General features: G+C 47.0%; 1 protein-coding gene across 7 annotated transcripts in view; it reads right to left on the bottom strand.

Annotated features, from left to right (window-relative positions):
- Positions 1–3,278: 3,278 nt before the first annotated feature.
- Positions 3,279–14,702, bottom strand: part of MTM1 (myotubularin 1) — an 89,201-nt gene continuing 77,777 nt past the window's right edge. For all 7 annotated transcript variants that reach the window (XM_032329803.1, XM_032329804.1, XM_032329808.1 and 4 more), the window contains 3 exons: positions 14,077–14,190; positions 10,275–10,451; positions 3,279–3,953 (listed from right to left, as the gene is read on the bottom strand). In XM_032329803.1, coding sequence (XP_032185694.1) covers positions 3,786–3,953; positions 10,275–10,451; positions 14,077–14,190 — 459 coding nt within the window. In that variant the 3' untranslated portion in view covers positions 3,279–3,785. The remainder of the gene's footprint in view (positions 3,954–10,274; positions 10,452–14,076; positions 14,191–14,702) is intronic.

Genomic DNA, 14,702 nt, shown 5'->3' with positions numbered 1-14,702 from the left:
CTGAACAGACTGCAGTGCAGTGGGCATGATGACGCCCCCTCCCCCAAAACATGTCCACATCTTACTCCCCAGAACCTGGCAGTACGGTAGCTTACACAGCACGGGGTTATTAAGGTAGTGGGGGAAATTGAAGTCACCAGTTAGCTGGCCCTGAGATGGGGAGACTGGCCTAGGCTCTCCGGGTGGGCCTGGTATGATTGCCAGGGGCCTGTAAATGTCAACGAGGCAGGGAGACGAGTCAGAGTCCAGACATTCGAGATGCTGCTGGCTTAAGAGACAGGGGAATGGGCCACCAATCTGGGGAAGCAAGCAGCCACGAGAAGGTGGAAAAGGAAAAGGACTCTCCCCTAGGGCTTCCAGAAGGAACACAGCCCTGCTGACACCTTGACTTAAAGCCAGTGAGACCAATTTCAGACTTCTGACCTCTAGAACTGTAAGAAGGTAGATACCTTCTGTGACTCTAAATGTGTGGTGATTTCTTGTAGCAGAAACAGGAAGCTAATACGGGAGGCAAATGTTGTTTTGTGCCATAAATCTTGTATGTGCACGAGTGATTAAAATGCATTTTCTAGGAAGGGCTGTTTGAACTGGAAGGAAACTTCGAGAACGTGAAGCCCATACCCTAGCTGAACAGATGGACACCGAGGCCTCCAGATCCATCACTTCTGAAAGCTGGGAAGGCCTCAGACCTTCCAACTGCCCCAGAGCTCAGGCAGGAGCCCAGGTCTCCGTGCATCCCAGCTAAGACAAGTTTGTGGGATCAGGGCCCCTGACACGAGGTGAACAACTTTCTTTTGTGATTTATGTGGAATGCACTGGGAAATACATTCACTTTCAGAAGCACATAAGTATTACCAGCTATAAATGAGTAAGTCATGTTGTCCAGAGCTACTGGAAAATAAACCATTAGGACTAACAGTCATGTGCAAATGTGTAGCTACCCTACCTAGGCGGTTAAACACATTATCGTCTTCGCAAATAAGGACTAACCTGTGTCTGAATCTAAGCCTCCTGAGGAAACGAGCTTCGGTTTGCTGAGCTTTTATCTTCCACATACATTTAATGCAGAAGACTTTGCTAATCATTCTTTAATGCAGTTGTGCGCCCACCAATGGATGTCGGCGGATTAGACTCACTTCCAATGAGTGATTCTGTGAACCTCCAACAATTGGACTGCAATCTATTTCAACCATAGTATTTTCCTGCAGATGTGCTAATCCTCGTTTGTGGGACACACCTTGCATATGTTTCTTATTTGCTCTGGAGGTCCCCTTGCTTCTGCTTCTGCTTCTGGCCGTGTCTTCCAGCCACAGATTTAAGTACTGTGTGACAAAGTCTCCCACTTAAGAACATTCCCTGCTTTTGTCTAATGTCCCAAATGCCACAAGAGTTGTCCAAATGAGCGACCCACAAATCTGTGTTCTGTACACAGGGCTGCAGGCGATGAACTACTTGGGAGAGTTCTGAGTATTATTCCTACCAAAAAAGCAGACGGATAAGCTTCAGTGTGTTACCTAAGTATATCAGGAAGGGCTAGGACCATAGTTTGGGAAAACTGTCACATTATCAAAAATCTCTATGACTGCAACTTATTTGAAGGGCTTTCCCAGAAGAGAGATGACTCTGTTTCGTTCCCATTGGCAGAGCTATAAGGCTATGCACTGGAAACTCAAGAGACGCGAACTTCAGTGTGACACCTGTGCACATTCGTTTTAATGCTGTGGGACTTTGGGGCAACAACGCTCTGCAAAGAAACTTAATCTTTAAAGAGTCCTATTCAGATTTTTAAAAAAAGTTAATTTTAGTTTACTGCTTGAACTATTTAGCATTCTTAGAATGCACATAATTTCCAACCAGCTATACTATTTGAAAACAATTTTGAAATCTTAAGCACAAGAGACACCGACTATGGCTTACTTCCATCAAGGTCTCACCATCCCTTAATGGCGGCCGCTGTGTTCTGCATCCGGAGTCTAATGTCTCGCGTCCACATACCCTGGCTCTTTTGCGGAAGCTCTCCGGACTTTAAGACAGCTACGACTTAAAATTGCCACTGTTAATACAGTCAAATGGACCATACTGCTGCAGTTTGGGGAGAGCCCTGCAAGGCTTCTAGTAAGACCAAGAGCATGTGACGTAGAGGCAGGAGAAGACAAAACACCCATTACCTCCCCCAACAACACACACACAGTTACACTCCCGGAAACAGAGTGCTATTTTAGTTAATACATTTATTACAGCAGGTCTTTAGTCATTATTGTCATGATGATTTTCATGACATTTCACAAAATCCTTTAAGCTATTAGTATTCCTTTTTCTTTTTATGGAGTGACACTTTGTTAATTTATGAACTATTTACAGCGTTTACAAAAAGCAAGAGAATGTCTAATAAAATTTCTTATACATACAAAATTTATACATGATACTACTGTATTTGAGATGTCTTATTTGGTAGACCAATTAAGCTGTGACATAAAATAATTTACAAAGATATATTTAATCTCTCTTAATTCATTGAAAACAAAACCATATTAGCTATAAATAGTCCTTTACAAATCACTTGAAAACATTAATTGTTTTAACTCTAGCCTTAACTTTTACAAATATACGTAACTAAATGAATTAGTTCAGATATCAAATAGAACTGTATTTGAAACTTCATTTACCACTAGCACTACGACTACAAAACAAAAACAAAAACAAAAACAAAAAACAAAAAACAAAAACAAAAACAAAACGAAACTCCCCAAAAACCTGAAAACACAAACTGCCGGGTACATTTCAAGTAAAAATGTGTAGAACCAGTTTAATGCACACTTGGGGGGAGGGGCATCCAACACCACGCACGCTCGACAAATGTACATCTGCGGCTTTAATTTCAAAGGACGAAGCTCTAGCGACAGCTCATGCATCCTAGATGGCCAGCCCTACGCTTTGGCGGATAAGCTGGTCGGACTAGAGCGATGTTTGCAAAAACATTCACCTAAGCAGCACAGTGCCCCCAACATCTTCCAACAGTGCTAAGGGCTTTTCCACAACCTGAAAATGGGTCAGAATTTCAGGCAAGCTGATAGAAGAACTTAGAAAACAGAACTGGCAAAAAGTTGAAAAAAAAAATCAAATCATATTCGACTGGGCCCCATCAGTGTAATATAAAAATATGCTCCTCTTGAAAATTACGGGAAAACACATCAGATTCCAAAATTTCAAAAGAACGAAAAACTCATCTACGCAGCTATTTCTCTTTAAGCCACCACTCACGATGGTATAAAGTTTGGCAATTATTTCAACACCTTGCTTTTGGATGACGCCTCAGAGGATGAGCTCGATTTGGTTTTGGCAACAACATCTCTCACATTTGGGCTCGTTTTACACCAAAGCAACTATGAGAAGCAGCCCAAGGAAAATCCGGTTCACAAACCTATTTTTTTTCACTTCAGTTTAAAATAATGTCGTTCCAATTAGGCCCACAAAATACATATTGTAGACACAGTATTTCGAAAGAGGTCAACTCAATTTCAATTTTCTCTTTCAAAAACTGTCCTTGAAAGGTGTCCGGATTTTCCACTTGGCTAACCATCTTGGTTCCTTTCTTCTGATTGCCCTGTAGACACTAGTTTTCTTGTAATATGTATTCTAGAAGGCACATATTCAAGAGTTTAAGATTATGTTAGTTCAAGTTCTACACGGAGGCAAATGTTTTAATCTACTTTGTACAGAGGCCCCCAAGTGAAAGTCAAGTCTCTCCTTTACTCGGAGCTCTGGCGCAGCGCTGGGGCTCCCTCCTAGAAGTGAGTGTGCACGTGGGGCATCATCTGGGCAGGACCGGACGGCGAGGTCGAGGGGTCGGAGAGCTTGGCGGAGCTGGCGAGCTGCAGCTCTTCGAGCCGCTGTATATATTCGTCACGCAAGGCCAAGAGCTCCACGTAGCGCTGCTCCACAGGGTTGGGCTGCTGCAAAGAAGCACAGACGGGCGTTAGAGCTTTTCCCAGGAAACCCCCGGACTGACCTTCAGCGTTGGTCAGAAATACAGAAAAGTACAAAGGGTGAGACACCCAGCTCTTTGCCACCAAGACATAAGCTCATGGACACATGGCCTCGCATTTGCCTCACCATCTTTTTAAGGTTTATCAACCCAGACACGGCTCCGGTCTCCTACGTGTCCCGGCCCCAAGCCCACTGCTCTTTCATTTCCGGAGGCCACAACTCTCCTCCAGTAGGCGCACGGCCTTCTTCCCCGTGTAGATTCGTGACACTCTTCCTATACGTGAGTATCGGGAAACGAAATACGCCGTTCTGGTCTCTCTTGTGGAGGCCTACGTTGATGGTGCTCTTCGGTATTCTGTGTGTATTGACTGGCGTCTTGACCCGTGTCCCTGCGCTCGAGCCCAGCCGCGTCCCCGAGTGAATAAGGCGCGGCTCATCTCCGCACTCCCGCAGCGACGGGGAGTCGGGGCTCCCGGGCCCGTCAGCCTCAGGGGCGAAGCTCGGGTCTGCCTCTCAGCAGCCAGAGGACTTAACCCAAGAGCCTGCACCTCCCTGCCAGGGAGATGGGAGTGGGACCCGCACAGACCTCACGGGGCTGCTGGCAGAGCGAGGTCAGCCGTCACGGTCGGTGTCGCCATGCCGCCCCTTTCCTTCACGGATCAGTGGGGGTCTCGTGGCACTCCAGAGGTTAGAAGTCACGTGAGGACAGAATGTGATTCTCCCCAGCATGCCAATTCTTTAAACTCCTGTACTGATACATACATTACGCCGGGAATGCAAACCAATCTTGAACTGGTCAGCTCAGCGAGCCTTTACACAGATGTGCACTAATGCCATCACCCACCCGGGCCAAGATACACAACACGACAGCCCCCAGGAGGCTCTCTCACCAGCATGCTGTGAGTGATCAAAGGCAAGCTTCTCGAAAGCTTGAGCAGTCTATGAAGGCATTAAGAAAAAGGCCAAAAGGCTACAGAAGTCCATTCCTTTGGCACCAGTGGCTTCTGGGACCATCCTGCTTTCTACCTGGTAGGCTCTGAACCCCAACAAGGGAGTTGAAGCAGGCCGTGCCCTGGCCTTGGCCCACAGTGTGGAGGACAGCGGGCCGGGTCATGGCCCTCGCGGGAGCCCCGGGGATTAACACTATGTCTGAGCTTCCTGGGGCCACCATAGCAAATGAGCACGACCCGGGGGACAGCGGCAGTGCTTAACGCAACGGGGGCGCTGTGCTGCCTCCGGGGGCTCCAGGGGATGCTCCTTCCTCTCCTCTTCCAGCTTCCAGTGGCACCAGGTGTCCTTGGCTTGTGGTCACATCCTTGTCGCCTCCTGTCTCCACAGGGTGTTCTTTCCACAAGTGTCTGTGGCTCAAATCCCCGTCCGTTTTCTCTTATAAGGACCCCTGTCACACGACGTAGGAACTATTCCAAATCCAGAAGGATGGCATCTTCAGATCTTTAACTAAGTAATACCTCTAAAGACCCCTTTCCCAAATAAGGTCACATTGCCAGGTTCAGAGTGGACGTGTCTTTTGGGGGTACACCAGCCCACCCCAGTGTCTGCCAAGGAGTGGTCGACAGAGGCCAGGTAAAAACGCCACGCATTTCCAGTGGCACTGGGGTTTCTTTTTCTTTTCTTTCTTTTCTTAAAAATTTTATTTTTAAGTTACCTCTACATCCAGAGCGGGGCTTGAACTCACAACCCTGAGACCAAGAGTTGCATGCTCTACCGACTGAGCCAGCCAGGGGCCCGCACCGGTGTGTCCATCAGAGCTCTAGTTACAAGCGTCCACAGGCTGGAGGAGGTCTCCTCCTTGCGCCTAATCCCATTCTTCCTGTAAGCCCTGTTCCTTTACTGGGGCCGCAGAAGGTGAAATGTTTCAGAAAGGCACACGTGGCATTAGAACAGGAATGCTTGGGGGCGCCTGGGTGGCTCAGTCAGTTAAGTGTCTGCCTTTGGCTCAGGTCATGATCCTGGGGTCCTGGGATGGAGCCCCACATCGCGTCGGGCTCCCTGCTCGGCGGGGAGTCTGCTTCTCCCTCTCCCTCTGCTCTCCCTGCATGTGTATTCTCTCTCGTGCTCTCAAATAAATTAAATTTTTTTTTTTTTTTCAAAAAGAGCAGGAGTGCTTGGTAGAGCGCGTTAACACCCAGCAGGTACTGTGCACAACCTGCTACTGTCTTTCGTCCATTTTTCTCTGTGTATTCCGCTGCGGGCAGCTGCTGTTCTGGGCACTTGGGACCCCTCAGTGAACGAAGAGGCCCAAATCCCCATTTTATTTTTTAAGATTTTTATTTATTTATTTGACAGACAGATCACAAGTAGGCAGAGAGGCAGGCGGGGTGGGGAAGCAGGCTCCCCGCTGAGCAGAGAGCCTGATGCGGGGCTCAATCCCAGGACCCTGGGATCATGACCCGAGCCGAAGGCGGAGGCTTTAACCCACTGAGCCACCCAGGCGTCCCCAAATCCCCATTTTTATGGCATTTTCCTTCCAGCAGAGGGAGACAGACAAATGAAGAATACCACAAGTCTGAGTGACAGGGGCTGTTCAAGGGCTAGGAACACTCCGGAAAGGGAGCAGAGCAGGGTTAAGAGGGGCAGGGCTGGTGGGACGCTGCATCTGGCCGTGGAAACCACTGCAGGGACCTGGACTTTGGTGTCTGGTGAGGTGAGCAGCTCCCGGGACAGTTTTGAGTGGAGGGGCGGTGGGATCTGGGATGGGCTTTATTTGCAAGGACCGCTCTGGCTACCATATTGAGAACAGACTGGAGGGAAGGAAGGTGGAATTCGGGAGTCCAGCTAGAAGTCTAGGCAGCACCGCACGGCCCGCACCAGGCCAGCAGCGGGAGGACTGGTACGGAGGGTCTGGGGTCATGTGGGTTTTGAAGGCCAAGTCCAGCGGGCTTCACCGACAGACCACATAAGGGGGTGCAAGAGAGAAGGGAGTCGAGGAGGGCTCCCTGGTTTCTGGCCAGAGCGACTAGGATGGAGTGTCCAAGATCCACAATGGGAGAGATGGCAGCAGGAATAGGTTCTGGGGACCAGGGGATCCATTTTAGACACGTCCACTTTGATCTGCTGTGCAAGGACGGTCCGTCCTCTGCCCTCTGCATCACCTCCCGGGGCTCCCCATCTGCGCCGTCTGCTTCCAGGCTCCACCCTTGCAAAGAGCAGGGCAAGTTCTTCCTCGATATTCTCCTCCAAAGCTGTCCTGGCTATTTTTAAAATTCCGTCTTTTCGGATGACTACCAGAATCAGTTTGTTACTATGCCAGCAAGGACAATTAGACAAGAAAAAGGAATCGGAGGTAAAAACCATTTTTGTAGATGACAAGGCTGTATAATTAGAAATCTCAAGAGAGCAGACCGAGGAATGATTCCAAATAAAGAGAATTCGGTCTGCTGATGGGTACAAAATACCCAGAAGCCATTAGCCTACAGACAAACACAAACCATTGAGAGGATACGAGGAAAGAGTCCAAAACACAAAATTACAAGAAATGAAGTTGAAAGTCAAGTGGCTGCAAAGGCACAGCCCGGCCCCTCCCCCGGACCGAACGTGGAGCCCAGCGTGTGCTCCGCACAGCACACTACAGCTAGTGAAGAGAGGAAGCATCCTGGCCTTTGGGCAGTTTTTAGGGTCACATTCCTTTTGGGGCTCCCCTCAGAAATGACTTAAGCGCCACACGGGTCAGCCTGTCTCTATGTGACTGCCCCTGTTCTCACCCTTTGGCTCACCCTTTGGCTCACCCTTTGGCGATTGCGGGGCAGACAGGAGCGCGGCACCGTGCGCCTGCGCAACAGCCGCGGGAGTCCCAGAGGAGGCTCCCTGGTGGCCCGAGGCCTCATTCAGGCTCTTAACAGGACTCGCGGGATACTTCCACTTCCGGGATGAGCAACACCCTCGTCTCAATACATGCACCAGATGGGCTTTGCCATAGCCCTTCAAAGGTAAGCATTGCTCTTTCCGTCAACTCCACTGAGTTTTTATGTCGCAGCAATGGTTGGTGGTTCTTGCTTTTAAAACGCACTCGAACCCTTCCTTCTTCTAGGCCAGAGCTCATGTGACAGATGGGCTGTAGCTGCATTTGTCGCTTTCAGTACTGCTCGTATATATACGACAGGTACCCGCTGTCTGTATACCAACTGGGCCACACAACTGAACAACAATTGAACTTTTAAGTGGTTAAATATATTCCTTGAGGTTTACAATTTATAATTTAAAAAGTCCTACGTGATCCGATTTAAATCTACTTCTGTACGAAATAATGTTCTACGGGAGATCTTTAAGGAAATGTAATGCATTTAATTCACACATCCATTATAACATTTTTTCCCTGAGCACTATCATCGGCTCATGTTCTGGGCACCCCCGTCAGCCTGGGAGGTCCTGGGGCCAGAGATGACCTCTTCTTAATCTCTTAATCACCCTCCCACCCCACCACAGCTCTGAGAATACAAAGATACGTGTAGCACCCTCCACATTCCGAAAATCTATATGGAAAGGATAAGTTACTTTCCTTTTTGAGTAAATTTCACAGATCATAATACAGACCAATTACTGTCTCAAAATAGAAACCTCTATCAAGAAATGTGTATTCCTATCTGGCCCAGTTCCATTTTGCTAAGCTCTCCAAAAATAAAGGGGTAGATACACTGTAGTAAGTTATTCTAATGATTTTTTTCCTACTTGTCACACAGTTATTACCTTCATATGTTCAGAGGTGAATTGCTCTAAATTCCTTGAATTTTAAGAATTTCTCCAGTACAAATGGGTGAGGGGAGATTAGACAATCTGTACAGAAATTAGCGATACTTTCTAATTACTAATGTTTTAAAAAAAAAGTCACAATAAATACAGAAAAGGATCAGATTATAGGAGACACTGCACATCTATATAATATATATGTATTTTTTAAAAGATTTTATTTATTTATTTGACACAGAGAGATCACAAGTATGCAGAGAGGCAGGCAGAGAGAGAGTGGGGGAAGCAGGCTCCCCGCTGCGCAGAGAGCCCGATGCGGGGCTCGATCCCAGGACCCTGAGATCATGACCCGAGTGGAAGACAGAGGCTTGACCCACTGAGCCACCCGGGTGCCCCAATATATATGTATTTTTTTTTTTTATTAGAAAAGGAACATGGCCCCTGTAACAGCAGTTAGAACCCTGGCAAAATGCCTTTTTCCTCTTTACTTGATATTCCGAAGGCTAGAAATTCCCTCACTGTGCTTCTCAAATCCCCGACTAAGCAAGCGAGCGTTCTCAAGCCCTGAAATTTGTCACTTTCCAAGAGATTACACATTTCCACCATTCCTGAATGGCAGAAGCCTTTCACGGGAGCAGCAGAGACCTTGAAACGAGAGTGCCGGCTTGAAGCGGGCCGTCCCCAGCAGAGAGAGAGGGCACAGCCTGGCGTGCGGCCAGCTGCACGAGTGGGATCAGCAGTCTAAGAGACAGAGCGCAGCACCCGGGCCCGGCTATCGCCCTGCAATTTCTAGCGGGATTAAAGCTGGCACTTTTACAAGACTGGCCCGTGCGAACAGGTAGCCCGCCATCCAAACCACAGGAGAAGGTGCGAACCTTCACAAAGGAGCAGCTGCAAATACGAAGTATTTATAGCGCTTCAAACAAGTCACAGATCAGAGCCCTTCTGAGCCCTTACACACACAGGCTGTGCTTCCCGTCCGCTTCCGGATGGAGTGAAGTGGGAGAGTGGAAAGCCTGAGCGTGTCTTCAACAAGATACGGACTTTTTCGCCAAAAAATCATTATTTCCCTTTTTGGTTGCTGAATGGCCAACCGAATGTACTACCTGCTGACAGATCAATTATCTTTTTTTCAGAAGCAAAGGTCCTCAGTGAAGTGCACTCTGATGTCAGCTGACCCAGTACAGACACGTGAAGCAGACAGAAGAAACTGCTTTGTTTCTTCTAAGTCCACTCACTTGAAAGAATTGTCTTATGTGCAACAGTGTCCACTAATTGAAGCAAATCCTTGGCAAACAACACCCAAAACTTTTCCAGAGCTTGCGGTTTACATTTTAGTAAAATAAATAAATAAATAAATAAAATAAAAAATTTAAGAATCGAAGTTTAACACCAATCAAAATAAAGTGGCTTAGTAATTAAAACCAATTTTTAATTAAAGTTGCATTTGAAAGCAAGTATGATTTTTTTTAGTTCATTTCCCCTGTCACGATATTAAAACAAAAGCACTACTGCGTAACATTATCGAAACCCAAAGGCAGACTATTAATAGCACCGCCTTTCAGCGACCTCCCTTCACTTACTTGTTGCTTGATTCTGGGGTTCCATCTAATGTAGTAATTCACCCAAAGCTCCAAGTGGCGCATACTGGCAACTGGATATAAAACTCGATTGATCTCTTTAGTATAGAAAGGATTTTTGTACTTGTCCTTATTACTGTTGATCAGCGACCACAAAGATACCGTTCGTTCTGTAACTTTCTACGGAGAAAGAGAAAGCAGGAAGCTGAAGTCAAAACACACAAGTACACAAACCATCTTTCAGCCCATGGCACTACAGTTGAGCCTCAACTCGAATCAAACATTTACGTTAGCCCCAGAATAGCTCAAAAAGCCTCATGGGCCAGTGAGTGTTCGGCAGCCACTTACTAGTATTTGCAGAGATAATGGCCTAGCTGGAGAGCCACTGTTTCTGCCAGAAGACAGAGATGCAGGACGCTGTCTCATTAAATGTAATTCACTGAGCTAAGACGACACTTCCTGGCTAGGTAAAACATCTGGGAACAGATAGGCAGTATGCTCTTGGTAATTCAGCAGAGAGAAAAACGATCATACGATCCTGTCGGCTTTCTTCATTTCTGTATATGTTAGAACTGTAAAATCTTAACCTGTGCCTACTTGACAGCAGGGACCCAGATAGGAAGTTGTTTTTAACCAAGCATCCAGATGTTCGCTTGCTATCACGCTGACGTGCGGATATGTGAAAACACCTGGATAACTAACTTCACTGAATCGTTACTTTCTCACTTGGTGTCCATGATCTCATGCAGAGATCCACGTTTTCACTGTTTTTTAGAGATCTTTACCGATTCTGAGCATAAACTAGAAAAAAAAAAAAACCCAAAGCTTGGGAAATAAAAGGTGTGATTGTTAAAATTACCAAAGGCGGCCTCTGAGACTCTTCCCAGTAATGACGTTAATAAGCAAGGACCAAAGAGCTAAAACTGGGAGCTAAAAAAGAACGGCTTGAAATAAGTGACTGAAGAAATGTCTTTAACATACATATTTCATTAATGTGAACAAGAAATATGGCAGCATAAATTTGTCTTCCTTGGAATCCACCTCAAATTTCATTTACTGGTACCTTTCCGATGCCCCAAGCTATGCTGGGTTGTATTCATTTGCATGCTTGCTTTTAGTTTTATACATGCACAGAGTTTAATAATTTTTAAGAGATTTTATTTATTTGACAGAGAGAGACATGAGAGAGGGAACACAAGCAGGGGGAGTGGGACAGAGAGAAGCAGGTTCCCGCTGAGCAGGGAGCCCAACTCAGGGCTCGAGCCCAGGACCCTGGGATCCTGACCTGAGCCGAAGGCAGGCATTTAACAACTGAGGCACCAAGCGCCCCTGCGTGCACATATAAAAAGTCACATAGCCTGCACAGGTTTGTTATGGATAAAAAAAGAAAAAAAAAACCTCAGCTATCTCTCAGCTCCCCACAAGCAACTGTGTTTGATATTTTTAAGTTGATTGCTTTGACTATCTGGTACTTAACCTCCGTATCTCTAAATAATATGCTTTCCCTGCCAGCCGGGGGGCCGTGCGGCTCTGAGCACTCACGCTCTCTGTCCTGCCCTGTGCTCCCAGCAGGAAGCACGGCTTTCAGGAGGCTGACATTTAGTGTCAGATTCCTGTGACGAAGCAAATACTACTCTCGGGCAGGCCCTGCATCCCTTTCTGTGACTTCTTCTCCTGCACAAATTTTGTCATCTTCCCTCCATCTAACCATCTATTCTGCGTATCCTATTATCTGTTGTTGGCATTTATTGTGAATTTAACCCTGAACTCTTCCTCCAACATCTCAAACTTCTGTCAAGACACTCAGCACCTCAGGCGCTCCCCGTTTCCTCCTCAGGGGAAAGCCAGCCACACACCTACGATGGCGTCTCTGTTTCGCCCCAAGCATCCCCTGTTGCCTCTCTCCGAGCTGCAGCTCCGGCTTCCTGAGTTCCACAGTCTTCTTTCTTGTTTGCATGGAGCCAACACTCCAGGAGCTTCCAGAGAAATGGTTTGGTGTGGGAGGGAACTCTTGGTGCCATGCATGTCTGAGAATATCTTTGGTCCGCCTAAACAGCTGGCTGACAGTTCAGTGTTTAGAGAATTCTAGGTTGAAATCATCTTCCATTAAAATTCTGAAGGCAATGCTCTACGGACTTCCGGCTTCCAACACCGCCATTGAAGGATTTTGCCTTCTTGATCTGTTTCTATCTGTTTCTTTGCAAATGACCCATTCCTTTTCTGTCTGGAAGCTTGAAGGATCTTTTCTTTGTCCCTGGTGTTTTGAAACCTCACAAAGACGGGCCTTAGCTTGGGCCTGTTTTGGTCTGCAATGCTTGGGCACGTGGCAGGCCTTTCAGTGTGGAAACTTATATACTTCAACCCTGGGAAATAGTCTCATATTCTTTCAGTGACCTCCTGCTCTCGGGTCTCCCTGTTTTCTCTTTCTGGATGCCCTATTATCTAGAGATTGGACTCTAGGACTGGTCTCCTGGTGTGCTCACCTTCTTTCCATCTTCTACCACAGTCTCTAGATTTCCACTTCACCTTTCAACTCTTCTTCTGGATTTTTAACCTCTTTTCATTTCAAGTTGTTTTCTGATCTTTACATAGTCTTTCCAAACAATATCCTGTTATTACATCACAGTACCAACATTTACTTATCTTCCTGGGGCTATGTGATGCTAGCTGCCTGTCTACCTCTCTCCCCTCCCTACCTGGTAACCATTCTGTCCGAGCGGCTTCTCTCCCTCCGGGCTATCTGCTATTACTGAAGAGCCGACTGGAAGCCCTGGGACCACGAGGCTCAGCGCCGGAGCCGCACTGTGGGGAACCACAGGTGCTGGTATCTTTCGGTTCTTCCTCTCTTGGGCTCCGTTTCCCCAGAGATGATTTTTTTTTTTTTTAATATCGAGGTGGGGTTCATGTACTATAAAATTCACCACTTTGAAGTCTACAATTCATTTGTGCCACCGCCCCCCTCTCCAGTTCTGAGAGATCTTCAGCACCCCGAATGGAATACTCAAACCCACTGAGCACACATTCCGCTTTCTCCCCCCACATCAGGCCCCCCCCCAAACACTCATCTGCTTTCTGCCCCGATGGCCTTGTTATTCTGGACATTTCCTAGCAATGAATCATGCCATCTGTGAGCTTTTGCATCTGGCTCCCCTCATGAGCGTGTTTTCAAGGTTTGTCTACACGGTAGCCTGGGGCACAACTTCCTTCCTTTTGCTAGGCCAGCGTGTGGCTAGGTTGCGTTCTGTTCATCCTGTCATCAGCGGATGGACCCGGGGTTGTTGCCACCTTTTAGCTCTTTGAACATTTGTGTGCTTTCGTTTCAACTCCTGTTTTCATTGCCCTTGGGTATGTGCCTGGGAGTGGACTTGCCGGGCCACAGGACAACTCTCTGCTTAGCTTCTGGGGAACTGCCAGCTGGGGCTCACTGCCATTCACCTCACCCCCTGATAACACGCAGGTCCCCAGCCCACTCTCGTGCTCTCTCGAGAAGAACCCTCTGTCAGAGTCCCCAAATTTGGTGCCTATGTCTCCTTTCTCATCTTCTTTGTTCCTGTAGGTTTGTGCCTTTAAAACAATGCCCTTTCCTGATGTTTTTATGGTGTTTTGGGAGGGGGACCTTATATACCTTTAAAGTCATTCCTACTCTCAAAGTCCAAGTCTAACCCCCTCCCCCGCAGAAAATGCCAGACACTCAATAAACCCTCTACATTTCCCACAAACCAAGCTATCGAAAAATAAATTTTTTTTTTTCTATTTCATGGAAGACACGACACAGTTAACTAAAAGGATGAGCATTTCCACTCACCTGTTTCTCTCGCGCAGATTCACAGTTGTATAAGAAAGTCCCAAACCGGCAACTATACAGATGATCCAGAATTGTAATCAAAAATCGTTCATTGAACTCAAAAGCTGTAGGGAACTAGACAAAAACAAACACGCCCACAAAGCATGAAAACTTGGGACTAGCAGAGGCTGCCATTTGCATACGCCCTAGAGCTCACTACTCAGTGAGCGGCACAGGACCGAGGAGTTCGAAGGAGGGTCAAGGAAAGGGATCAGAGGAAAACCAGCTGATATTCTGGGTTCTCCTGAGCATACAAGGCACACTGGGTAGTTTCAGCACTGATGGGGTCTTAGGTGCACAGGCTGGTCCCGAGGCAACGGAAAAGACGAGTTGGGATTCCGTTAGGAGAGAGGACGCAGTTAAATACTGAATTTTTAAAACATTACGGAAAATCCCAGGCATAAATAGCTGCGAGAATAAAAGTGCAAACCCCACGTACCCACCACCCGACTTCAGCAATGACTCGCGTAGGGCCAGACTCATTTCATCTCTCTCGGCCCTGCGTACTGTGAGGCAAATGCCGGACATTAGATCAAAACACTTAAACGTGAAGTCCAATGTAATTTTATCCCGTACACATCCCTTAC

The sequence above is a fragment of the Mustela erminea genome, chromosome X (genome assembly GCF_009829155.1).
Source record: "Mustela erminea isolate mMusErm1 chromosome X, mMusErm1.Pri, whole genome shotgun sequence".
NCBI classification, from domain to species: Eukaryota; Metazoa; Chordata; class Mammalia; order Carnivora; family Mustelidae; genus Mustela; species Mustela erminea.
The sequence above is the reverse complement of the archived record's forward strand: the minus strand, read 5'-3'. Positions and strand labels throughout refer to the sequence as shown.